This window comes from Phyllostomus discolor, chromosome 5 (assembly GCF_004126475.2).
Source record: "Phyllostomus discolor isolate MPI-MPIP mPhyDis1 chromosome 5, mPhyDis1.pri.v3, whole genome shotgun sequence".
In the NCBI taxonomy this organism is placed as follows: Eukaryota; Metazoa; Chordata; class Mammalia; order Chiroptera; family Phyllostomidae; genus Phyllostomus; species Phyllostomus discolor.
Window position 1 is genome coordinate 65,061,665 of NC_040907.2, and position 26,802 is coordinate 65,088,466.

General features: G+C 35.2%; 1 protein-coding gene across 1 annotated transcript in view; it reads right to left on the reverse strand.

Moving 5' to 3' along the window:
• The window catches only part of COL24A1 (collagen type XXIV alpha 1 chain), a 333,553-nt gene that overhangs the window by 273,889 nt on the left and 32,862 nt on the right, over positions 1 to 26,802 (reverse strand). The window contains exons 5-8 of the mRNA XM_036026370.1: positions 24,137 to 24,190; positions 21,512 to 21,565; positions 6,532 to 6,585; positions 2,742 to 2,795 (exon numbers count right to left, since the gene is read on the reverse strand). Coding sequence (XP_035882263.1) covers positions 2,742 to 2,795; positions 6,532 to 6,585; positions 21,512 to 21,565; positions 24,137 to 24,190 — 216 coding nt within the window. The remainder of the gene's footprint in view (positions 1 to 2,741; positions 2,796 to 6,531; positions 6,586 to 21,511; positions 21,566 to 24,136; positions 24,191 to 26,802) is intronic.

A 26,802-nucleotide genomic window follows, 5' to 3' on the forward strand; every position in this document is an offset into this window, starting at 1 on the left:
AATTTAGTTTCTAAGTACGTAAATCTTTCCTAGAGACAATTCAGCTATAGCTTATAACTGATAACACAGTGATCTCTAATTTCTATAGGATTTATTTCTATTACTTTACAATAAAATCCAGATTTTATTTTATTGTTGTTATGTTTTAAATTCTCACCCGAGAATATGTTCATTGATTTTTAGACAGAGAGGAAGGAAGGGGGAGAGTGGGTCAGGGGAGAGAAAGAGAAACATCGATCAGTTACCTCCCATACTCACCCTGACTAGGTGAGTCAACCCAGGTTGTCTCCTGAGCAGGAATCAATCCCACAACCTTTTGGTGTAAGGGATGACACTCCAACCAACAGAACCACCTAGCCAGGGCTAAAAGCCAGATTTTAAAAGTTTAAAAAGTCAGCCCTGGCTCAGTGGTTGAGTGCTGGCCTGGGAATCAAAGGGTCACCAGCTCGATTCCCAGCCAGGGCACATACCTGGGTTGCTGGCCAGGTCCCCAGTGGGGGGCGTGTAAGTGGCAACCACACATTGATGTTTCTCTCCCTCTCTTTCCCTCTCCCTTTTCATCTCTAAAAAATAAATAAAATCTTTTTAAAAAGTTTTAAAAAGTCATATAGCAGAAAAAGGAGTCTATGAAACATACACAGTCTATTCTGCAATTTGTTTAAATCAATGCTGTTCTTTCATTTTACTAGATTTACACAGACTAAAAAGATTATGCTCTTCTTAATACAGGGTCCTGCAGAAGCAATGCCTGCTTGAGTGTGGTTGGTAGGGTAATAATATCGGTGTAATAATTTATATTTTTAATTTGAATATTTCACCTAAAATGTCACATGGTGTGCTTGAGTGTGATGTTGTTATGTTACAGAATTACATGCTTATGATTTTGTAATAAAAGGGGGCATTATTTGTGCCAGACCCTGTATTTTAAAATATTGATGGGCCAAGATCCATATAATATGTCCAGAGGGCCCTGGAAGCTAATATATTCTTCTTTAAGTAAGTGCAATTTCAAAGTTTAACCAATCATCTGCTCTAATAGTTAAAATCAGTCTTTTAAAAATTTCTCTATAAATAATATTCCTTTGTATCCTCTTCTACACAATAAACAATCAACTTTTATTTAGTATTTTTCTTTCTGGGTTTCATGAGCCACAGCATCATCTAACCTCAGAAAATAATGATTAGTTTCTTTTTCTCTCATATGCAATTATTCTTTAGAATGAAATAACTATATATTTAATATCAAATAAATAATCAAGATAATTTCTGTATTATTAGATTTTCTTTGCTTGATGTCCTTCATCAGTAGTTTCCTCAGAGGTATACCTAGTGGTCAGCAGTATGCTAAGTAGCATTAATCAAACAAATTCATGACTGTATATTATGACCAATTGAATGATGCTAGAAATGATCACTCTGCAGTTTCATGTCTCTGTGGGGGCAACCAACAACCTCAAATAAGTTATCAGATTCTGAGTACTGTCTAGGATGAACACTAGTCTGAAGACCATAAGAATAATGGTGTGGTGTGGTCATGGGAGGAAAAATAAATACTCCATGAGATCACAACCTTTTTCATCATTTCACAATTCAGCCCTTTAGCAAGTGTTATGAAGGAAAGCAAACAAGGTCAAGATCCTTTCCAAAACCACATAAATAGCTGATGGTTAACTTTTATTAAGGGTTTGCTATTTGTCTGACATTATGGTGGCATGGGTAATCACATTCCCTGTTCTTAATAACTCCCTATGAGGTGGGTAGTATCATCTTCACATTTTAAAGATGAGATGACTAAAGCTTAGAGAGGTTAGGCAACCTACCTGAAGTTATGGGAACTAAGAAATAGCGGATGGAGTTTGAACCAAGTAACCACCTCTAACCTAAATCTCCCAAGAGAGAAGAAATAAGACACACTAAAACACCAACATGGCTAATTATTATGCATATTTAGACATCCATATCACATCAAATATTACCAATATTTTGGGGTTCTTAATACCTTAGAAAGAAATTTTGTGTCTTCCTTATCCCCTGTAGAAATTCAACAACTCAATGTTTGGGGGTAAAAAAGAAAAGCTGAATATAGAGAGGAAAATTTACACTTGTGGTAATCCAGAAAACTATACAACATTTTTGATGAAATAATTATTGTAGCTGTGTTAGTATTCCTTTTTACCTCAGAGAAAGCTTAGTTCTATGCATATGGCTGCTGTTTTTAGTAGCTCTCCCCAGTCCTCACTTCTACCCTTCCCACCAGGCCTCATATATTATATATTTTTATATATAGTATACATCACATATTATATATTATTTATATATATATAATGACAGAGATTATTATTTCCTAATAAAATAAGAATCCCCTTTAAAAACACCAAGTGTATTACTTGTAACCAAGTGTAACTTGCTTTGGAGATGTAAAACTTAAAAAGTGACTTCAAAGTTTCAGAAGTAGGTTATTTTCCTAATATATTAATAATAATTTTAAAAGCTTCAATATTCTATCAGTGATTTTCTCATCATTAACTGAAGCATTTTCTTTTCCTTTTCATAAAATCCTGGTTTTGGGGGGCACTATTTTTTTGGATTATCACAGATCTTAATTTGTATTGCTGAGAAAAGAAATGTAAAACATTGGCTTTAGGCTCAACTTCAAAATGAGATTTTTAGGAAATAAAAAGCTCTCAGGTTCATGACACCAAATTATGAGCAAATTATGTCAAAGTGAAACTACATCTTACCTTATCACCTCGCATACCAGGCGGGCCCATTAATCCAGACAGGCCTTGATCACCCTAGGCACAAAACACAGGGGTTTAATGTTAATGAAAGAGGGTTGAACATTAGAATTTCCATGTTGCAGGATTTCATCTCAGGCATCAGGATCTTACTGCATACATTTCTGATCTTCACAATCTGGCTCAAGTTCTGCCTTGTTTCTGAGATCTTTTCTGAAGCTCCCAGGACTTACTCTTCCAAGGCCGAGGTGGGGACTGTGCTTCACCACACATGGTCCTGTTCCTTTTTCTCTGGTGTTCTTTTTGCTAATTAATGACCTTACTCCCAAAGTTCCCAGCGCTCCAAGGTTTACCATGTTTAAGAAAATTAAAGTTTACTTTAAAATTCCACAAGCACTTTGTATGGCAACTGTGAAGGGCTCTGGCCTGTTTTCTGGGGTGAGGACCCACCACACAAGCCTAGGTGCATCCTCAGAACCTTGAGGCAGGGCTTGGGGGAGCACGGCTGGGTTCACATAGTGGACCAGGAAACAGGCCCTTCTGCTTCTGGGACTGCATTGCGCCTTTTGCCATGCAAACGAACCCCCAGGGCATAACTGAAGTGAAATTCTAGGGAGGATGCTGTGTTTGGCCCAAGGACCAACAGTCACCAATTAGGCCCCCTCTGCAGTTCCCTGCCCCCAGGTGTGATGGGAGCTGGGAGTCCATCGTGGGGTGGGAAGGGGAAAGGAGCAGGTGAGGTGGAAGGCGTGTCTGTGGTGGTTAGAAGTGAGGAGACAGAAAAGACTACAAGTTGACGGAAAAAATGTCAAAAAGGAATAGGAGGATAATCTTAAACCTGTTTATTCTAGGTGCACTTTTTCTTTACCTCCCTTCTTTTCCCTTTTTCTGCTGCAACAGTTTTTTGTGTGTGAAAAAAAAAGTGATGTTTGAAAGAAAAAAAGAGCACTTAGGCAATAAACCTAAATAAATTCCTTAGTGGCTGTTTATGCTCATTCAATTTTTAGTGTATTATCTACTTTAATATGTCATCATATTAAACAGTTGAACAAGGTTTTTTCTGATTATTAACAATGGGGTGCTTTTCCACTTGCTCTAATATTCATTTAATGTGTCTTCCCAATGTTTTAGATGTCATCCATTTGCATGGGATGACAATTTATAGAGATTTATTTTGTTTTTATTTATTACTCGGGGAGAGGAAAAAGAAAACAGCAATAGGAAATAAGAGATCATTTCTGTTCACTAGCTATAATCATGGGTGGATTACTTGATTCCCTTCAAAGTTTTTCCACCTGAAAAATGAAAATAATATCTCACTCATCTTATGGGAAGGGAAAATTACCATTATTTAAAAGTTATCTTTGCTTGCCACTGAGATCGCAGGAGGACTTAAACATTTATGTATATACTACGAGAGATGTTACCTAGTGGATATCACATGCTGAAGGACTAGCCCCTGCATTGCTTTCAATGTTTCATCATTGACCATGTATTTATTGTAAAAATGGCAAAATGGTTAAAAACTGAATTCAGTTCTTTCCCAATCCCCCTGTACTCCCATCAATTTAATGTTTATATTTTATTTGTACTCATATTATATGTATATAACATATCCTCCCTTGAACCCAATTTAATATAAATATAATTTCTAAGAAATTATTTTTAAATTTTACCATTTTAGAAATATAACTCAGCTTTAAAAGCTGGATTTTTTTAAAGCTCAATGGAAACTTGCTATTAAATCCTATATCTCACTACATTTCTCCTCTGTACTAACCACAATAAATATAGAAAAAGCTCAAAAAGTTAAAAAAAAAAAGACTGATATACCTCCAAGCCTCAAATCCCAGGCTGAATCACTGTATATTTTTCACAAATACAGAACACATTCTGAACCACCCTATATTTTGTACAGAGAAGCCACAAGGAAAGATAAAACCAAGCATTTGATATAAATCTGAATGGTTAAGTTGGGGAGTTTATTTAAAGTAGTTACCACAACAAAGTAGAACTCTAATTTCTAAATTTGAATAAGAAATTAAATGTCCTATATTTAGATATTTTTAAAGATGGCATTTATGTTTCTCAGATTATGGTTTTTTCCTTGTAATAATTAAGGTACCAATTAAACTTCCATTCCCTTTCTAAATTATTTAGATTTAGTGAACTCATTTCCATCACAGCAATAAAGTCTTGAAGATTTTTTTTTGCACTTTGATGTTTTTTAATTGCCTTAACAACGTGTCCCAGGTATCCTGTGCAGCAGTCAGCTCAGCTGTGCTTAAGATCTTCTTCAAACTACACATCGTCACATTTGATAGCACTGTGTATACACAGGAAGAAAAAAGATGGAATTAAGCTATGCTATATGTTTTTCTGCAACTTGTCATCTCAAAGTAGATATCATGGGACCTGCCATGTCAGTTCTTGTGGCTTCACTTGTATTCATAATATTTTATAAGGGAGGACTTTTGTCATAGTGATGCACCCTTTCAATTCTATTGGACCATGATGTAATTTAATTCAGGTGCCATTTCAGCAGTGCCACTGGGGGCACTTAAGTGTGTCCTGAGGGGCTGTATTATTTCCTTTGGGCTGACATAACATATTATCACTTTGGGTATTATAAACAGTAGACATTTATTTTTTCAAAATACTAGTAGTTAGAAGTTTGAGATGAGAAAGTCCTTAAAATTTTAAATGATTTAAAAATTTGGATAATGTAAAATTATTTTTCTCTTCTCAGTAAAATGTCTATTAAGTCCATTAATATGATGACTTATTTTTACTGTATTTTGCTATATATAATACACATGCACATTTTAGTGCTGATGTATTATATCAGCAACTAGTACAACCCATGGATAACATACATCCTTATTTTTCCCTAAGGAATTTGAACAAAAAGTACACATTATATACAGCAAAATATGATAAGTTTAAATGAGTTTTTCTAAGTCAATTAAAAGATCAGCTTTCCACCCAGAAACCACCAAAAGTATGCAGGGATTTTAAAAGTTTGTGAGCATATACCACACAAACAAAAACATCCTATAGTTGTATCACATTCATCAAGTGCTTGTCTAAATAAAGCTTTCCTATTCATTTCTAAAGACTTCATTTGTATTTGGACTCACTAGAAAATAGTAAACTCCTCCTAACAAAAATTTGTTGCTATCTTTAAAACATTAGCTTCTTGTTTTTAACCTGAGTGTGTGTGTGTGTGTGTGTGTGAGAGAGAGAGAGAGAGAGAGAGAGAGCATTATGATAAAATGAAAAGCATAATTGACTAAAAGTCAGAAAACTCAGACATATCATTAACTCTGTATTTACTATCCACGTGATGAATCATTTATTCTGTAAATTCTGTTTTCTCAACTGGAAAACAAGATAATTATTATTGTTTCTTTCACAATTACTGTGGAACTTAAAGTATGTAGAACTCTCCTTAAAAAGGTATGAGATGGCACTGGAATTTATGTGTTATTATGTGCATGCATATAAACAGCAAAAATTTTGAGATTGGAATCATCTCTTGCTCTCTTTTTCACCATTCATCCTTAATTGGCAGGTAGCACCATGGCAGGCCACATCAGACACTCAAAAAAATTAATGGTGAGATTTAAACTAATGACTAGCTAATGAAGCATTTACTTAATTCTTCAAATATTTCTTCCTTCATTAAAATCCAATAGTTTTCTATCTTCTCTGATAACAAAGTCTCAAAAAAGACAATTTTTAAATGCTTGAAATATATCACCATGATTTTATTTCATAAACAAATAATTACCTTTTGTCCAGAAATAGCTTGACCTGGGGAAAGTCCTGGATCTCCTTTGGGGCCCTAGGGTAGAACAGTTATAAAACACTTGATGAAACAAATTACATATATTATGTCATACTTATTCAGTTGTACACATCAGCAGAAGTTATAAACATTCTAGAGTATTAAACTCTCTTAAACTGAGATGGACATGGATTATTTACTTTATAATGTATATTTCCTTAGCCTTTTGTTTAGATGTTGAAAAGATTCCTAGAAACTTCCCAGACATAGCTGAATTTTTCTAGCCTAATAAAGTTATATTACTATTGAAACATCTTTATACAAGCGATGCATGTAAAGGCTCTATTAGCCTTTCTATTTTTGTGACATATTGAGTTAAAATTCTCATTTTAGCCTAGAAAACTAGTTACTTTCAGTAAAAGAAAGCTGCTTATATAATTAATGACATTTTTAGGTTATCATTTCAAGTTTAAATATTTTCTAGAATCTTTCAATGTACATATATTGCTTTCATAATAAAAAATAAACCAGAAAATACCTCTAATAGACAAAATTGTTTTATTCTGTTATAAAAACAGGTACTTATCATACTCTGGTAATCTTTATCATTTATGTTTCAAAAGAAATATGACATTGGATTTCAACCAGTTTTTTGGTACAACATTAACCTTACAGTTATTACCAGAGTATCTCCTTTTTCAACTATTTCATATCTCCTAATACAAGAGGCTACAATTGAGATTGTTTATAATTCAAATTCTGATTTATTTTTTCTCCATTATTTTTTAAAAGGTTTTATTTATTTATTTTAGAGATGGGAAGGGAGGGAGAAAGAGAGGGAGTGAAACATCAATGTATGATTGCCTCCAACACACCCCATACTGGGGATATGGCCTGCAACCCAGGCATATGCTCTGACTGGGAATCAAACTGGCGATGCTTTGGTTTGCAGGCAGGCCTGCACTCAGTCCACTGAGCTACACCAGCCAGGATCATCCATTATTTATTTTTTAATAAAAACTGTTAAGGTGCACAACAAAATGTTCTTATAGGGACATACATAATAAAACAATTACTATAGTTAAGCTAATTAACATATCCAATTCCTCATATAGTTACTTACATGTGTGTGGTAACAGTACCTCAGGTCTACTCTCTCAGCTAATTTCCAATGTAAAATACAATAGTATTAACAATAGTCAGCATGCTGTACATTAGATCTCTAGTACTTATTCATTCTATATAAATGCAATTTTGTATCCTTTGACCAACCAACATCTCTTTATTTCCCTCACCTCTCCACCTGGTAACTATCTTTATACAATCTGCTGCTATGAATTCAACTTTTTTAGGCTTCATATATAGGTAAGGTCATGCAACAATTTTCTTTCTGTTGTGTCCTCACCAGAAAACAAGGGAGATGAGAGGGACATGAAGAAACTCTGGGAGTGTTGGTTATGACTATTATTTTGATTGTGGTGATAGTATCATGAGTGTTTGCATGTGCCCAAACACATCAAATTATACACATTAAATATTTGCAATTCTTTGTGTCAGTTATATCCCAATAAAATGTTTAAAAAAGAGAAATTTATACTTTAAATACTTATATTTTAACATAAGCATGGCTTATGCTAAAAATTAACTAACCTCTAATTTTTATTTTTTTTAATTTAAAAGAAATTAATTTAATTTCTTTTAAGAAATTAAAAATTAATTTAATTTTTTTAATTTAAAAGGATAGAAGGGAAAAATTAAATTAAAAAAATTAATTTAATTTTTTTAATTTAAAAGGATAGAAGGGAAAATAATAAATATAAGGTCAGAAATTAAAGAAATAGAAAATGAAGATGTAATTGAGAAACAAAGTAAACTTAGCTTTTAAAGACAGCTGCTAAAATAGAACATATCTTGCAAGTTTCAATAAGAAAAAAGCATAAATATATGAAATCTCTAGTTAAAAGGGAGATAAAACTACAGATATGTCAGAGGTTAAGGAGGTAAGAGTTTTGTTTTTGCTGTAGTAATGTAAACCCCTTATGGTCCATTCCTTCTTATGATTTCAGCTATAAATTCTAGACAAAATCCAAAATAAACTACCTGAAGTCTCTGAAAAGTAAAATAATAATTTTGTTCATGGGAGTCAAAAATTGGAAGCAATCTGTATGGGGATGAATTTTACATGACTTTTCCTCAAGGGCAGGTCACAGTTATAGAGAGTTAAGCCCAGCCAGTTAATACTCCAGTAAGAACCTATTTTTTTTAAGATTTTATTTATTTATTTTTAGAGAGGGAAGGGAGGGGAAAAAGAGAGAGAGAGAGAGAAACATCAATGTACGGTTGCTGGGGATCATGGCCTGCAACCCAGGCATGTACCCTGACTGGGAATTGAACCTGTGACACTTTGGTTTGCAGCCTGCGCTCAATCCACTGAGCTACACCAGCCAGGGCTAACTCTATGGGAAACAGGGGAACAGTCATGTCTTCTTTCAAATATTCAGGGATGCTTCCCTCCCCCATCCCCGCTCCATATATATAATTAGTTTGGTGGTCTTTTTCTTTTAGAAGGGTACTATGAGTTCATTCTATTCATTTCAATCATATCAAAAAACAGAAAATGAAACATAAAATGTCACTAAGATCTCTATCTTCAGTGACAACCACCACACAGTTATCTGTGTAGATATTTATAGATCTACTCCATTTTTTCTTTTTCTTTTTTTCTTTTTATTGTTTTTCTGTTACAGTTGTTCCCACTTTTTCTCCCTTTCTCCACTTCCATCCAGCCCTACCCTTTCCCCATCCCAAGCCAATCTCCACATGTTGTCTGTGTCCAAGGGTTCTGCATAAATGTTCTTTGGCTAATCCCTTTACCATCTTTCATTCCATTCCCCCACCCTCCTTTCCAGCAGTTGTCAATTTGTTTTACATATCCTTGCTGTCTTGCTCATTAGTTTATTGTGTTTGTTAAATTCTACATATGAATGAGATCATGTGAAATTTTTCTTTCACTGACTAATTTAATTCACTTAGAATAATTTTCTCCAAGTCCATCTATGGTGTTGCAAAATATAAGTTTCTTCTTTCTTTCTGCTGCATAGTATTCCATTGTGTAAATGTACCCGTTTTTTATCCACTCATCTACTGATGGGCACTTAGGCTGTTTCCAAATCTTAGTAAGTGTAGAAAGAGCTGCTATAAACAAAGAGGTGCATTCTCAACTCATGATAAATAATTTTCCATTCCTAGAAAGTCCTAAATGACATTCTAACTCTATGGGAAATAGGGAAATAGTCATGTCTTCTTTCACATATTCAGGGATGCTCTTCTTTCTTTTACTGTATTTTTTTGCCATTACCATTTATCCCCCTTAAATCTTCCACCTCCACCCATATCACCCTCCCCACCACAATCACCTAGCACTCAAACTGACTGAGGAAAGCAGGAAACCCAAAAGAAAAGTCCTTCAATTTCAACAGTAAGTCTTTTCATTTTACAAATGAGAAATGAGTAATGAGTTTTCATTGGCGAAAAGTCCTATGTTTTAGAGTTGAAGAAAATTTTTAAAGGAAAGGTAGTTTTCCAGGCTGACCTCTTCCCTTCATTAGCCATCACCACTGCTACCACTAAGGCTATAATTTTAGATAGTTGGTTAAAAGATTGTGGGAGATGAGAAATAGCTTTAGTGATATCTCAAAATTTTAAAAAACTCTTCATCAGAGAAAAAAGATAATATACTTAGAATTTATAAGAGATATTAAGAGCTCATCTAGTGAATCAAATTTTATAAATAAAGAAGCAATGGGACTTCCGGCAAGATGGAGGAATAGGTGGATGCACCATACCTCCTCGCACAACGAAGATTAGAACAACAATAATTTACAGATAGAATAACACCCAGAACTGATAGAGGATTTATCTGAATGGAAGTTGGACAGCCAAGAAGTTGAAGTAGACCCGTACATCCAAACTGGTAGGAGAAGACGAGCTGGGCGGGCGCGGGGCTGGTGCAGGTCGGCGGTGCGCGGAGGTCGGGGGAAATTTGGCGCAAAATCAGCGCGACAGCCATCCGGGGTGCAAGAATGCAGCGGTGATCCCTGAGTACGCAAGCTGTGGCTGGCAGACCCAGTGAGGCAGCAATTGTGGACCAGGGCAGAGCTCGCAGCCCGGGAGCCCAGAGAAGGGTCTGAATCCAGGAGAACGGAACTATCGCCATTGTTTTCTCCCGTCCCGCTCCCGCCCCCACATATAACGTCACAATCTAGCGACTGGGGTGCCCAGCCCCAGTGAACACCTAAGGCTCCCCCCCCGCCCCCACCGCCGTAACAAGAGTGACCAGACTGGAAAAAAAAAGGAGAGACAGGGAAAGATATGTTTCCAACAGAGCAGATCAGTCCCCCAGGACTCATCCTTTTGAGCAACCAAGAAATAGCCAATCTATCAGATGCATAGTTCAAAACACTGGTGATCAGAAAGCTCACGGAATTTATTGATTTTGGGTGCAAATTAGATGAAAGGATGCAGGTTACCATAAAAGAGATGCAGGAAGATATACGGAGGAGAGCCAATAGTGAAAGGAAGGAATCTGAGTCTCAAAACAATACAGTGGACCAGAAGGAAGATAGAATCAACCAAGCAGGAAAGCATGATGAAATAAGAATTCAAAAAAACGAGGAAAAGCTTAAGAGCATCCAGGACACCTTTAAACATTCCAACATCCGAATTATAGAGGTACCAGAATGGGAAGGGGAAAAGCAACAAATTGAGCACGTATTTGAACAAATAATAAAGGAGAACTTCCCCAATCTGGCAAAGGGAACAGTATTCCAAGAAATCCAAGAAGCTCAGAGAGCCCCAAAGAAGTTGGACCCAAGAAGAAACACACCAAGGCACATCATAATTACATTAGCCAAGGTAAAAACAAAGGAGAGAATCCTAGAAGCAGCAAGAGATAAGGGACAGTCCCCTACAAAGGAGTTCCCATCAGACTGTCAGCTGATTTCTCCAAAGAGACCTTACAGGCAAGAAGGGGCTGGAAAGAAATATTCCAAGTCATGAAAGACAAGGACCTACATCCAAGATTGCTCTATACAGCAAAGCTCTTGTTTAGAATGGAAGGGCAGATAAAGTGCTTTTCAGATAAGGTCAAGTTAAAGGAGTTCATCATCACCAAGCCCTTATTTTATGAAATGCTAAAGAGACTTATCTAAGAAAAGAAGATAAAGAAAAGACATGTATAGTAAAAGGACAGCAAACTCACAATTATTAACAACCACACCTAAAGCAAAACCAAAAGAAACTAAGTAAACTAGAACAGGAACAGAACCACAGAAATGGAGGGCACATGGAGGGTTAGCAGCAGGGGGGTGGGAGGAGGAGAGAGGGGAAAAAGGTATAGACAATAAGTAGCATAGAATGTAGGCTGAAAATAGATAGGGGGAGGGAAAGAATAGTATGGGAAATGTAGAAGCTAAAGAACTCATAAGTATGACACATGGACATGAACTAAAGGGGGGGAACGTGGGTGGGAGAGGGAGTACAGGGTGGAGGGGAGAGAAGGGGGGAATGGGACAACTGTAATAGCATAATCAATAAAATATATTTAAAAAAATAGACAGGGAGAGGTTAAGAATAGTATGGGAAATGTAGAAGCCAAAGAACTTATATGTACAACCCATGGACATGAACTAAGAGGGGGAATGCTGGTGGAAGAGGGGTACTGGGCAGAGGGGAATAAAGGAAGGGAAAATGGGACAACTTTAATAGCATTATCAATAAAATATATATTAAAAAAAAGAAGCAATGATGCAGAGGAATGAGTGGGTGGGTTGGGATGGGAGTAAAGGTCAGAAAACTGTACTTGAACAACTATTAAAATAAAATTTTTAAAAAAGCAATGAAATCCAGAAAGCATAATTGAATTTGTTAAGATTGCTTAGAAAATTATTGGTAAACCATATCAGTTTTCTTTCTCATATCACAACATCTAGTAAATAAAAAGTTTACTTACTGATTTTAATGTATTTTAAACTTTTATCATAACATGTATGCAGTTGATTTGAGGTAATATTTACAAAGAATTTAAAAAGAACTTAAAAAATGATAGCCCTTGAAAAATCTGACTACAATAAAATGCTTTGTAGTCAATATTTTTACTTATAACTCTTGTGCTAAAAATTCTTATTTTTAGGTCTTATCTGAATTTTAAATTATTTATCAACTTTCTTAATATCATTATCATTCAGCTTTCTTAACAACTTCCACTAATTTTATCATTCATCCCCCATTTAAAAAATTAAAAGAGTAGAAAAGTTATTAAGCAAGTAAAATTATGTTTAAAGAGAGAGGTTTCTCTTACTTATAAGCTTTATACATCTGGGGAAGATACTTATATACAAGTCAAATCTCTTATTCCCACACAAATATACTTGAGTTAATTGATCTACTTGTATTCTAGCACCAAAATTGCAAGTCAGCATAAGGTCATCTTTGAACCTGGCCAGCTGTGTGTCTATCCTAGTATACAATGCATGAAGCAGAGATTATTAAACATACCAACTTTACCTGAAATGTCAGAGAAGTAAGGCATACTTCCCTGCAGTGAAGAAGAGTACTCCAAAATTACCTTCTTACTTTCCCCATCATTTTCTAATTAATTCTATGATTCCTGACTCACTTTTGGTCACACCTGATTATCTTTTCAAATCCTCCTTGGAAGTAAATATAACATTTATAAATTAATCATAAATGACTTTGACCTTTAGTACTGTTTTCAACTTACTACTACATGACCTTTGTTAAAAGAAGCTATGTATCCTTTTGAGTGTGAGTAAAAGAAAGTTGTCTACACTCCACAACTCAAAGGATTCCAAAGTTCCACCTATCCTACTGATGTGCTATACAGTCTAAAATCCTCATTTTCAGAATAATTCATTTAGGCTGTTACTGGATCATCAGAGGGCCTCCTGTATAGGAAGGAAAACTCCCTAAGTTAGTAGACCCATTAACATGTTAGAACAGACTTATGAGATTAGAGTCTACCCAATATAATGGAAAGAACACGGATTGGGGGTGGAAAGACTGAAGAAGTCATTCATTCTGAAATTAAGATGACTCCTCTGTGAAATGGGAATAATAATACCTACTACATTAGTTTGCAAGATTTAGGATCAAATTCTCTATACATTATAAAGATGTTAATAATTTGTATTAAAAATAAGACTAAAGACATCATTAAAGTTTTATAATTATTGCCATCTTGAAAAGCAGACAACACAACTCTTGAATGAATTATTGGTGAAGCTGTAAAATTTCAGTGAAAAAAATATCTGATACTAAAAATTTCAGAGTATGGATGAGCTAAATTGTGAGAGTACCATACAGGAAACAGAAAATGACATGATCTTGAGGTAGCATCACCTGAATATTGTTATCTTATCATTCCTAATAACTACACAAACTCCATAATCTCAGTTTGAAGTGTTGCACTCTAACCATACTTCCTATTTTTTTTAGCTCATTCTCTGTAAGCTCCCAGAATATTAACAATTATTTGACCCACTGGAATGGCTAATATGTGATGCTACCATATTTTCACTGTCTCATCCCCCATATAGCCTCACTTCCAGTCTTTAGCCAGCTTAAATTCCAGGGCCTGACATAATAATCACCTTTTTGTATACATAAACACCATTGCCTCTTTCTCCCTGTATAAGCTTACCGGGAAATTGTTAAGTCTAAACTCTCTACCTACTCTGCCCCTGTCTCCTAGCAGCTGAATGTGACTAAGAGAAAACAATCATGCTGATAAATCTCACTTTAAATTTGTGACTTCTTACATTGATTAATTTCTTTTGCCTTTTGATGTGTCCAGTAATTATCTTAGTCAATTCACTTTCCCATTTTCATAGATGATTATTTCATTACTCCATTCTCTTCACTCTTAGCTGGTGCTCTTGCTTTCAACTTTCACAACCAAATCTACTACCTCACTTAAATCTGTTCCATAATTCTCTACCTTCATAACCAAATCCACAATTCTCTCTTATCAGGGCATCACTGGTACACTGTCTTCCCTGAATTGTTTTAATTTTTACTTCTCTCCAAATAATTGCCATCACTGAGCAAACACACTATAATTTCTTCCCTTAAAAAAATAACTTTGCAAAGTTCATCAGCCAACGAATTAAAGAAGTCACATTCATTCAGATCGGTAGGAAGGGCAGAGACACAGAAGGGGTGGCCCCACATCCACATGTGGTAGATAAAAATCAGGAGGGATGTTTCAGAAGTGAGGAATCCCAGCCCCATACCAGACCACAAAGCCCAGGGTTCCAGTACCCAGAAGTTAAGTCCCCATAACTTCTGTCTGTAAAAAGCAGTGAGGGTTGGGGCAGCAGAAGAAACTGAGGGACTCTCAGGCATTTCCTCTTAAAGGGCCCACAATGGACTTAGAACTTAAGCAGACTTACTCCCTCTGGGCTCCAGATCCGGGGCAGCAACTTGAAAGGCACCAGTATTATACAGGAAGAGACTGAAGTGTCTGGCTTCAGGGCACATGCCAGCGGACAGCTTCCTCCCAGGCAAAACTCCAGAGGCCAGGCAGTAGCCATTATCCTTTTTCTGAGCCCTCCCTATCACAGAGCCACAGAGCTGTGGCACTACATCTAAGACTCCGTCAACCTGGTTCACACAGATTGCTCTGCCCTGGCAATTACCTAAGGCTCTGCCCCATCCAACTTACAGGTGTGCTTTTTTACTGTAGGCCACACTATTAAGAGAAGGAGCAAAGCAACTCTACCATGGAAACAAACACAAGGAAGCTGACAAAATGAGGAGACAGAGACATGGCCCAAATGAAAGAACAGAACAAAACTCCAGAAAAAAAAACTAAACAAAATAGAGATGAGCAATCTATCAGATGCAGAATTCAAAACACTGGTTATCAGGATGTTCAAGGAACGCATTGGGTACTTTAACAACATAAAGCAGACCCAGGCAGAAATGAAGTTTACACTAAGTGAAATAAAGAGCAATTTACAGACAATGAACAGTGGAGTGGATGAACCTGAGAATCAAATTAATGACTTGGAACATAAGGAAGAAAAAAAAATCAACCAGAACAGCAAGAAGAATAAGAATTCAAAAAATAAGGATAGGGTAAGGAGCCTCTGGGACAATTTCAAATGTACAACATTCAAATCATAGGGGTGCTGGAAGGAGAAAAGAAAGAACAAGACATTGAAAATGTATTTGAAAAAATAATGAGAGAAAACTTCCCTAATTTGGTGAAGGAAATAGGCATACAAGTCCAGGAAGCAAAAGGAGTCCCAAACAAGATGGACACAAAGAGACTCACACCAAAATACATCATAAATAAAAGTGCCAAAGGTAAAGAGAGAATCTTAAAAGCAGCAAGAGAAAAGCAGATAGTTACCCACAAAGAAGTTCCCATAAGACTGTCAGTTGAATTCTCAAGAGAAACACTGCAGGTTAGAAGGGACTGGCAAGAAGTATTCAAAGCTATGGAAAGCAAGGACCTACAACCTAGATTACTCTATTTAGCAGAGCTATCATTTAGAATAAAGTTCAGATAAAGCATTTTCCAGAAAGGGCAAAGATAAAGGAGTTCATCATCACCAAGTCATTATCTTTTTTTATTGTTGTTCAAGTACAGTTGTCTCCATTTTCCTTCCACCACTCCCCCTTGCCCAACCCATCCCTGCTCCCCACACTTGATCCTACCTGCTTTGGCTTTGTCCATGTGTCCTTTATGTTCCTTGACCACACTTCCCCTATTTTCCTCCATTATTGCTCTCCTCCACATCCCTTTGGTTACTGTCAGTTTGTTCTTTATTTCAATGTCTCTGGTGATATTTTGCTTGCTTGTTTATTTTGTTGATTAGATTCCACTTATATGTGAGATCATCACCAAGTCATTATTATATGAAATGTTAAAGGGACTTATTTAATTTTAAAGTATATTTTATTCATTATGTAATACAGTTGTCCCATTTTTCCCCTTTATTCCCCTCTGCCCTGTACCTCCCATCCCACCAGCATTCACTCCTCTCCCCTTAGTTCATGCCCATGGGTCATACATTTAAGTTCTTTGGCTTCTACATTTCCTATACTATTCTTAACCTCCCCCTGTCTATTTTGTTCTGACCATTTATGCTTTTTATTCCCTGTACCTTTTCCCCTATTTTCCCCCTTCTCCTCCCCACTGATAACCCTCCATCTGATCTCCATTTCTATGATTCTGGTCCTGTGCTAGTTGTTTGCTTAGTTTTTTTTTTTCAGTTCAGTTTTTGATAGTTGTGAATTTGTTGCCATTTTACTGTTCATGTTTTTGATCTTATTCTTTTTCTTAGATAAGTCCCTTTAACATTTCATATAATAAGGGCTTGGTGATGATGAACTCCTTTAACTTGACCTGATCTGGGAAGCACATTATCTGCCCTTCCATTCTAAATGGTAGGTTTGCTGGATAGAGTAAACTTGGATGTAGGTCCTTGACTTTCATGACTTTGAATTATTCTTTCCAGCTCTTTCTTGCCTGCAAGGTTTCTTTTGAGAAATCAGTCAAAACTATGAACATTAAAATGACAATAAATGCACAACTGTCAATAAATGAATCTAAAAAACAAGCTAAGCAAACAAGCAAAGGAAAAACAAAATCATATAGATGTCATTTGGATGGTTACCAGTTGGGAGGGGAAAGGAGGAAATAGGGGAAAAGGTACAGGGGATAAGAAGCATAACTGGTCATTACAAAATAGACAGGAGAGAGGTTAAGAATAGTATAGGAAATGGAGAAGCCAAAGAACTTACACATGACCCATGGACATGAACTAAGGGGGGATTGCTGGAGAGAATGAGGGTACTGGGTAGAGGGGGAAAATTGGGACAACTGCAATTGCATAATCAACAAAATACATTAAAAAAGAAAATATATTAATTTAAAAAATTAAAACGTCTTCCTTGAGCCTACATCTCACTTCTCTAATCATTACATTACTCCCCTTTAGAGCAAAACTCCTAGAAATTTGTCTATTTCATCTAGGAGACTGCCGCTCCTTCCATTCTCTCTTGGACTTATTCTACTCAAACTTTTGTCCCTTCTACTATCCTACCTCATCAGTCATTTTTTTCTTAGTCCCCTTTGCTAGATGCTCTTATTTTTCCTAATATACTAAACTCTGGAGTACCTCAAAATTCAGTCCTTGGGTACTTCTCTGTCTACATTCATCCATAAGTGACATCATCAGTTCTATAGGTTTAAATTCCATACATATACTGATAATTCTGAAATACATATTTTTGGCTATGACATCTCCCATGAACTCCAGGTTCATATATCCTTTTTATATCTCCATTTGGATGTCAAATAGTCCTCTCAAATTAAGATGTTCAAAAAGGAATTATTGGGAGTTCTGGTTCAGATAGTGGCAGAGTAGTGTGTATGGGACTAATCCTCCTGCAAAAAAACAATTATAAAGTCAAAACAAGATACATAAAGTAACTATATCAATATGCAGGAGAGCAATCAGAAACAGAACACACTGGAAAGTATTCAGCTCCTGAAAGAATGAAGCCACACTTGGTGTAGTACATATTTATATAGCTTTTCCACTAGGGACACTCCCCAGACTGCACAGAGTAGCCAGAATTAAGGAGAAAAACAAAGATCTTTTGGCTAATGGTGTCAGAGGACAGAGTGTGGGGCTACCAGAATGACTGTAAATTGAGGGAGAAATTCCTAGAAAGAAAGAAAAAATACAGTTTCCTCCAAAACCTGGATATAGACTCTCTCTAATTCTTGGCTGATCCTGACACATGGTAGATTCCAAAGAAATCAGCAGAAAGCAACAACCGGAGGCTAAATGAATTGAACATAAATTTCAGCTGCTGGCTACCACTAGGGAAGTAATTTGGGGTTTAAGCCATATCACTTTAGAGGGACATGGTAAATACCTTATAAACTTTAAAATAGCCTTATAAATAGAACACATTTCTACACATTTTAAGGTATTTTTATTCAGGAGAGCCATAAGATTTTTATTTTACTTAATAAATAATAAATGTGGTATTCTCAGTAAAAGTTGTACTCCTAATTGGCCTAGTACCTTAATAAATAGCTCCTCCAAGAAAAGGGAAATATTAATTTCTTAAGTATCAACTATGTACAAGCATTATACCAGGCACTTTATGTGCTTCATATCATTTAACTTATGAGATACCTTTTGGTTCTAACAATTTTTATAAAGCACATTAATCCTAATGTTTGTAAAAAGTTTCCATAATGAATTGCATTTCCCATTTCAGTTAAACATTTTTTTTTTGCCATTGTCTTAATTTACTCTATCAGTAGATTCAGGTAACCCCTTTAGAAATGGAGAGATGGCTCCTTATGCAAGTGGCAAGATGACTTTTTATATAATTTTCTTAGAGGCCAATAATTCTACCTCTGTCATTCTTGCTAAACAAGAACCAAGAAAAGAAAAATAACTAGAATTGTCTTTATATTCTAAATTCTCTTAACTTAAAAGGAATCTTTATTTCCTGAAGGAAAATAAATCCTGTGGTTATACGTCAAAATTTCTTGTCAAGAGCATATAATCTGCTTTTTTTTACATTGACTTTAATAAATATTCTAAAAGTATTATAAAGTGTAAAACTTGAATGTTCTATTAATCCTGATTAATCCAAATGCATGTTAAATATCTAGGAAAATTGGTTTTACAAAACCACACACTGCAAGCTTTATTTGATGCCTTTAAACAGAGAGGTAATTTCTAACACCTGTCACAAATCTAATGTTTTCCACAATTATATGCAGTTAAAACAAATCATGGTCAGCTTGGGCTATTTTGGACATAATTATCAAATTATTAAATCAAGTATGAATTAAAGACTAATATTCAGGTTTCTAAGAGAATTACCCAATAGGTCTAAATAGTACGTTTCAAAATTAAAAGTAGGTTTTTAAAAATCCCTCATATATGGGTTCATAAAAATATTTTATCGGTAAACAGTTATAGTCAAAATCATGCCCACACTACTACTAAATACAATATTGAAGAAAAACATCATGAGATGCAAATTTTCATTTTTCCTATCATTTTGCCAAGGACACATATTCACACCAGTCAATACTGAAAAGCACACTGTTTTTTAAATCATAGGACAGTGATAATTTTTATTTGATATAAAGTTCTCCATTTTCTCAAATACTTTCTCCTGAATATGTATATACATTGTAAGAAGTCAATTAAATGTAAGGCTTTCCATTATATCTTCGTTTCTCCTCGCTCTAGTCTCTGTATTTTTATTTGGTTGTTTCCAGTACATAACTGTACACTACTTACTGAGGTAAGGAAAGTGGGAGGAGACCACAAGTCACGTGGAGGTGGTCTCCCCTACCCCCATCTTCCTCCCTGTTGTGGAAAAGAGCTGTTAGGACAGTCAGCCCCCTGGCACTTCAGCTCTGAGTAGAAATATGAACTGGGCCTTCACAGCTATTTTAATTTTTGACTGGTCTAAATATCTTTAAAGTCCCCACATGAAGCTTGAAGGACTAAGGAATCACATAAAAAACCAAGCTTCTGGTTTCTTCAGAAGTCATGTCTCTACCTCTCACTATTACACATTCAGACTTGAGTTAGACAAGTCTTTTTTCTCTTTGAGACATCTTTATTGAGCTCAAGGCATTGTTGGCAATTATGAGAAACTTTAAGAAATTTAGATTTCAATTATGCTAGACATACACTATTTTGTTACTTCTTTTTTAAAATTTTTTTTATTTTAATTGTTGTTCAAGTACAGTTTTCTGCCTTTTATTCCCATCCCAGCCCACCCCCAGCCACCCCCACCTCCCTCCCATTCTTAATGATACTTATGACATGTTAGTGCCATGTTAAGTGCTTTACTCACATTAATTTATCTTGCCTTCTCTTCAGTCCTATGAGGATGTGCTATGCTTTTCCCCCATTTTATAGAAGAGGAAAGTGAATCTTAAAGAGGCTAAGCAAATCATTTGCTTCCAGTCATACAAACCAAGAGAGCTAAGACTTGAACCCAGACCTCTTGGACTCCAAAACCTGTGTCCTTAACCCCTATCCTATATGGTTAAAGTTTACCTCTGAGTGTAATCATTAGAGTGTAATCACATAGAGGGGTTATTAATGACCCTAAAAGATTCATGAAGTTACTAGCATCTAAGGCTCTAATATTTATCTAATTCTATATATTTCATGGGATTTATTTTATATACATATAAAACTCATATATATACATGTATATATACATGTATGTATACGTGTGTGTATATATACATACACATATATATGTATGTATGTATAATTTTGTTATTTCTCCATTCCCATACCTCCTCTCAGGGTAACCATCCTGGTGTAGTACCCCTTTTTTCTATGCTCATACTACTGTCTATCACACTACTATCTATGATATTACTACCACATATCTATGTATGCTCATATACATATATAGGCTTTTAGGTTAGTTGTTTTCATAAAAACTTGATCATCCTATAAACATTATCGTCACAGCTTTTTGTCAAGTAGAAATATTAGGGAAGGGTAAAGCAGGGAAATAATAATGAAGAAATTATTTTATTTCCTCAGTATTTATTCACACATTAAAATGGCCTTGATTTAAGGTAAACTACTCAAATCATAATCTGTATATTTCAAAGAAGGTTTCCATACATTGCCATCGTATTTTGACAATAAAGACTTGGTAATACCAAAGCAGGCCTATGCCTGACTTCACACTAACCAGAGTTCAAGTTCAGTGGCTTCCAGAAGCACCTAGCCCTCTGCCACACCAAGATAACCCCACTGAAGAATCAACAATCATGCTCTGGAGATAACAGAGATCCTCAATGTCCCAGGATTGGCTTTAAAAGTTAATGACCTTTAGTATCAGGAAAGTCATGCAATACTCTCTAGTAATCACTCACCTTTGGACCTGGTAATCCAGGTAACCCAGGATTTCCATGTGGCCCTGGTATGCCCTGAATACAGAGAACAAGTCAGATCATTTTTAGAATAGATCTAGATACAAATGACAGGCAGTGTTTATTACAACATTCAAGTAATATTATATACTATAATTTCATTAAAATGAATATTACCTTTTTTATAAACTTCTTTACATTTTAGTCTTAAAGAGAGAGGACCTAAACATCCTCTCTTGGATGTAAATCTTTTGCTTCAAAACATTGTCTGCAGGTATTTACCTCTCTTGCATACCACCCCTATCTCCAGGCACATTGCTTCGTACTACTGCTAAAAGCCCCAAGAGTAAGAAGCCTGAAACTAGCAAATTTCAATTGTTTAGTTGCACCTCTCAACCCACGTGAACTTTTTCTGCACTTAGGTTTTTGCTTATGCTATCATGTATGCCTTAAAAACTTACTTCATTTAATCTTGCCCTCTACACCTACCCAAATCATTCAGAGCTCTCACCTCACTTCTAAATCCTGGTTCTACCAGCAGGAAGTGACTTGTCTTTCCTACTAACTTCCATAGAAATTGCTACATGTAAAATTCATTTGCAATTAATTAATTATATGTTGCCTTGAGATATTTCTTATACTATTGCAATCTTTTACTTAAATATGTTATTTCTATTTTAACTACCTTAGGACGTGTATTATTTAGTTATAGGATTATGAATTATTTGAAAAGAGACTGTTTTCAATGCTACTAGCATAGTACTTAGCACATATTAATCATTCAATGAATGTTTATCAATTTGAATTTAATAATTGCTTCTATTTACTGAGTACCTACTATGTGTAAGGAACTGTGTTAATGCTTTATATTTATTATTATTAATCCTTATAACATCCCTGCAAGGAGGCTATTTTTACTCCTCCTACAAATGAGAGAACAGAAGCTCACACAATCAGCAAGTAGATGAACTAAGATTCACCTCCAGAAAGCCTTCCAGGTCTCTAGGTCCCCTACACTCATTTGGGTTTGGTATCCACCTCTGTGCTCTTCAGTCATACCTTTACTTTAACATATAACATATACTTAAAAAGTAAACATCTGTCTTTTCAATTTTGAAAAAATACAGTATTGTGTTTCAGAGAGAGACATGTCAGCAATGCAAAGATTGAAGTTATACCTAGTAAAATTAAAGAAAAAAGATAAGATTTTGTAGCATATGTCATTTGTAACATGCAAAAAATAAATTTTGATAAAGTAGATGGAAAAATTTGTGGGGAATATGAAATTACTTGTAGATATAAGAGCAATGGATATATACTATTATTTCACAAAGCTTAGTACTACAAGGGTGAGCCAGGACAATGACTTTAGGAAAAGTTAATAACAATGAAAGTTTGGGATTTTTAAAAACAAGGATAATTTGTTGGTTGTTTCCAAATGAAATAAACTCTAGGAAAAGAAGAAATGTGGAGCTGTGAGTTGTAAGTCAAGTAACTGGAAGTAAAATTAGGAACACAAATGTAATTATCAGTCTTAAGAAGAGAAATATTGTTCCTTCCTTAAAGGAAGGAGGATTGGACAAATAAATGAAAAAACAAAGATGGAAATTAGGACAGGAAACTGATGTCTCATGAAAATAGATGGAAGTTCAGAATCTGAAGGCCATGCTGTTGGAGAACGGCTATGGCAGTGCAGAGGGAATGCAGTTAGGGCAGAGATGGACTGGGTCCCTCGAGTCATGGAATCAAGTCTCCTGACAGAGTGGAAGGAGGGTGGAGGGTTTCCAGGCAGGAGAGAGTGAACAGGGTTTCGAAGACACTCTGGGAGGAATGTGCTGAGCAATAAAAGACATAGTAAATAACACCTGGAGCCCAGGGAGCTTTCATTTCAGGCCTCATCTGGACAAGGTTTGATGTAATATGGACAATTTAAAGTGCTATTTTAGGATAATTTTTCTGTACATTGTTTGTAGGATAAATAAAAATCAGGATAGAAAGTGGATTGTATATGCTATTTGCATTTGTCTTTATATCACACAGTCACAATCCTTTTTCTAGCTCATTGAAGAATTTCTGTTGGGAAAACTCCACATTTATTTTTCAGTTTGAAAGAAACTAATCGTAACACAGCAATAAATCTTTTGTTGGGCCTGTGTAATGTGAGAAACTACTGCTGATCCTTAAGGCAGTTTTTTTTCCTCAGGAAAAATATTTTTCTACTCAGTAGCTGTACTATTTCCACTATGTAATCCAGGAATGTACTATTTTAAGGCAGCCCACTCCTCTTCATTTCCCAAAGTAAATGAACCCCACCTTGCACTATCAAGTACAGATGAGATCATTTTGCAACTAAGAACACTGTTACAAGTAGCACTGGAACAACCACTAATCTACAAATTTGATAATCTTTCTGGGGCGTGTTCATAGAGAATGCATTGGCTGGCTGTTTATACTCAAATAAACAAGCTGCACATGTTCCTAACCTTCTCTTGAATTGGCAAAGTTATGGCTAAGTTTGAAGATCCAGGCAGGTTTCCAAAGAGAGTACATACTGTACAATACTAGGAAAACTGTACCGGAAAGTTACTAATTTGAACAGCATGCAGGAAATGGAATCCATCTACTCACCCGTGGACCTCTCTTGCCTGTTGGACCTGGGATACCTGCTGGACCAGGTGGACCCTTGGAAGACAAATGTCAAGATATTAGGGAAGATAATAAACATATCTTTTCTCATAAGTCTTATTAAGATTCTCACTTTAGGGCTCTTTTTCAGTCCCCAGTTACCAGATGATGATGATTTTAAAGTAACAGGAATCCCCTTACCCTGATCAGCAGGGCTGAGTTGAAACTCAAGTGTCCTCTTTAATCTGGGCAGAAATGGCAGCAGGAAGCCTATGACTTATGCTTATAGGCACTGGGTCTGGTTTTTACAGGGACCACAACTGGTAGTTTTGTGGGTGATTTTTACCTAAATTTACTTTTACTGCTGAAGGAGGAATCCAATTTAGGGTTTGGAGACCAACAGTGACTAGTTTTCTTCAAACACATTTCAGAAGAATACCTGCCTTGAAAACTTAAAGCACTGACCATTTTATGTTCTTCTAAAAGATTTATACCAAGGATATGTATAATGTATTAAACTGTTATGATGAGCTACTTCTAGCATATTCAGCAATAAATCTGCCTTATACAAAAGGCTGTGTACCAGAAGGTCATTAATAGAGTTAAATGGTTTATAAAATAAACTATGAAAGCAAAAACTGATCAAATTTTTAAGCCTTCTGGTTTTTTAAAATGTTATTAAATATATCAAATGAAATATAGGAAACTACTTCTTTGCTTTCTTATATAATGCCTTACATCATCTTTTTCACATATTTTAATAATCAATTGTGGAAGAATAAATGTTTGCTTGGGATATGGTTAGTACAGACTCATCTGTTCAGTCATTTAATTGTTGTTGAGCACTCTGCTGATAATGGCATTATTCTTGGTGTCCATAGGGCATACACATATTCCATTTTATAAATATTCATTCATTATTGCAGGAAAAATAGTATGAGCTTTGAAATTATACACATCAAGGTTAAATCACTAGCTTTACTATTAACATTAACAAGGACCATGACCTAACAATCCTCACTTCTATGTCCCTTTTTTCTCTTTGAAACTTTCTTCTTTATTGATATTACAATCATTTTGCAGTTTTCTAATGCTCTTTCTATATTTCAAACTATCTGTTTTCCTTTAATTTTTTTTCTTCTCATACCCCTTAACTTGATAAAAATATCTTTCATGCATTTCACAACATCGAGAGAGAAGTACTATTTCTAGTCAACCCCATACTGAGGAAATTCTGCTTCCTAAGCCATTCAAATGTTTTAACCGCTATTATTATATCACTAGATTCCACCATGAATTGACTTTCACTTATTTTTTTAAAAAATTAGAATTATTTTCAAACTAATTCTGGTTTTGCTGTTATAATCAGAAGTTAACAGCTGTTGATTTGAATTATATCCCCCAAAATAAGAACTAAAAATGAAAATCTAAATGGAAAATTTAAACAAATGTCTACTTTGATTTATTGCTTTATCACACTACTTTGTGAAAAAAGATACCATTATTTCATTCACATTGAAAAGGCAGCTAATATTAAAGTTAATATTAGATACTGGGGAATAAAAGTATATCTCATATGGTGATTAAAATATTTGAGTTATTTAATGAGCATTAAATCAAAATCAATTTTAAATTATCTTGCACTCCCAAATCTTTGACTACAGGTTATTAATAAGCATTTTATAGAAGCCATAGAGGCAAAATAATTTTATATGGTGTGGCTTTTTGAGAAGGATAAATCATTTCCTATAAATGAAGTTAAGTACTAGAAAAAGCACTTTACCTATCAGATTATTGATTATTAAGAGAGTGTATAATTCAATTGAAAAAGCAATGTTTTGCAATCATTCAATCTAGATGCAAATCATGCCTCAATCATTTACTAGCTAATGACAAGTCACTTGGACAAGTCACACTTTCTTAGCCTTACTTAAATACTGATGATTAAAACCTTAGCCTCATCTTTAAATACTGATGATTATAACCTACATTTCAGGGTTATTGTGAGTATTGAAGATTTTTAATATAAAATATCTGTCACTATGTGTAATATGTAGTAGTTAGCCAGTAAACTATGAATAATTAATTTTTTTTAAAGTGTGTATGTGTGGCACAGCAACTACTCAGTATTGGTTATAATATTATTATTACCTGGGTACTGTATACACTAAAGCAAGTGTATTTACTATACCAATACTTCCAAGGGATAGTAATGCCTGCTCAATTAATCCTGGAAGTTCTGCATTTAAAATTCCTTTTTTAAATTTACTCAGTCAATGAACATTAGTAAGCATTAAGCTGTCCTAGAACTTACAGTCTAGATTAAAAAAAAGTTAACAGATAAACACATAATTATACACTTAGTGAGGAAGAAAAAAAAAAACAAGTAACTCAGAGAGAGATTAACATAGTACACCCAATTTGTATTGTGGTACCAGAGAAGGCTAAGAAGGTTAAGTTAGACCTAACAGATGTATAGGAAAAAATAAAACTCCACAAGATAGAAATAAAATGAATGAGGGCATGAGTATATAAAAATGAAATGAACAAAAAAACATAGTCTTATTAAAGAACTGAAAGAAAGCTAATAGTGACGTTAAGAAAAAGTAGAACATGATGAGGTTGCTGAGACAGGCAGGGTCTGGGACACATCTGATTCACAGGGCATG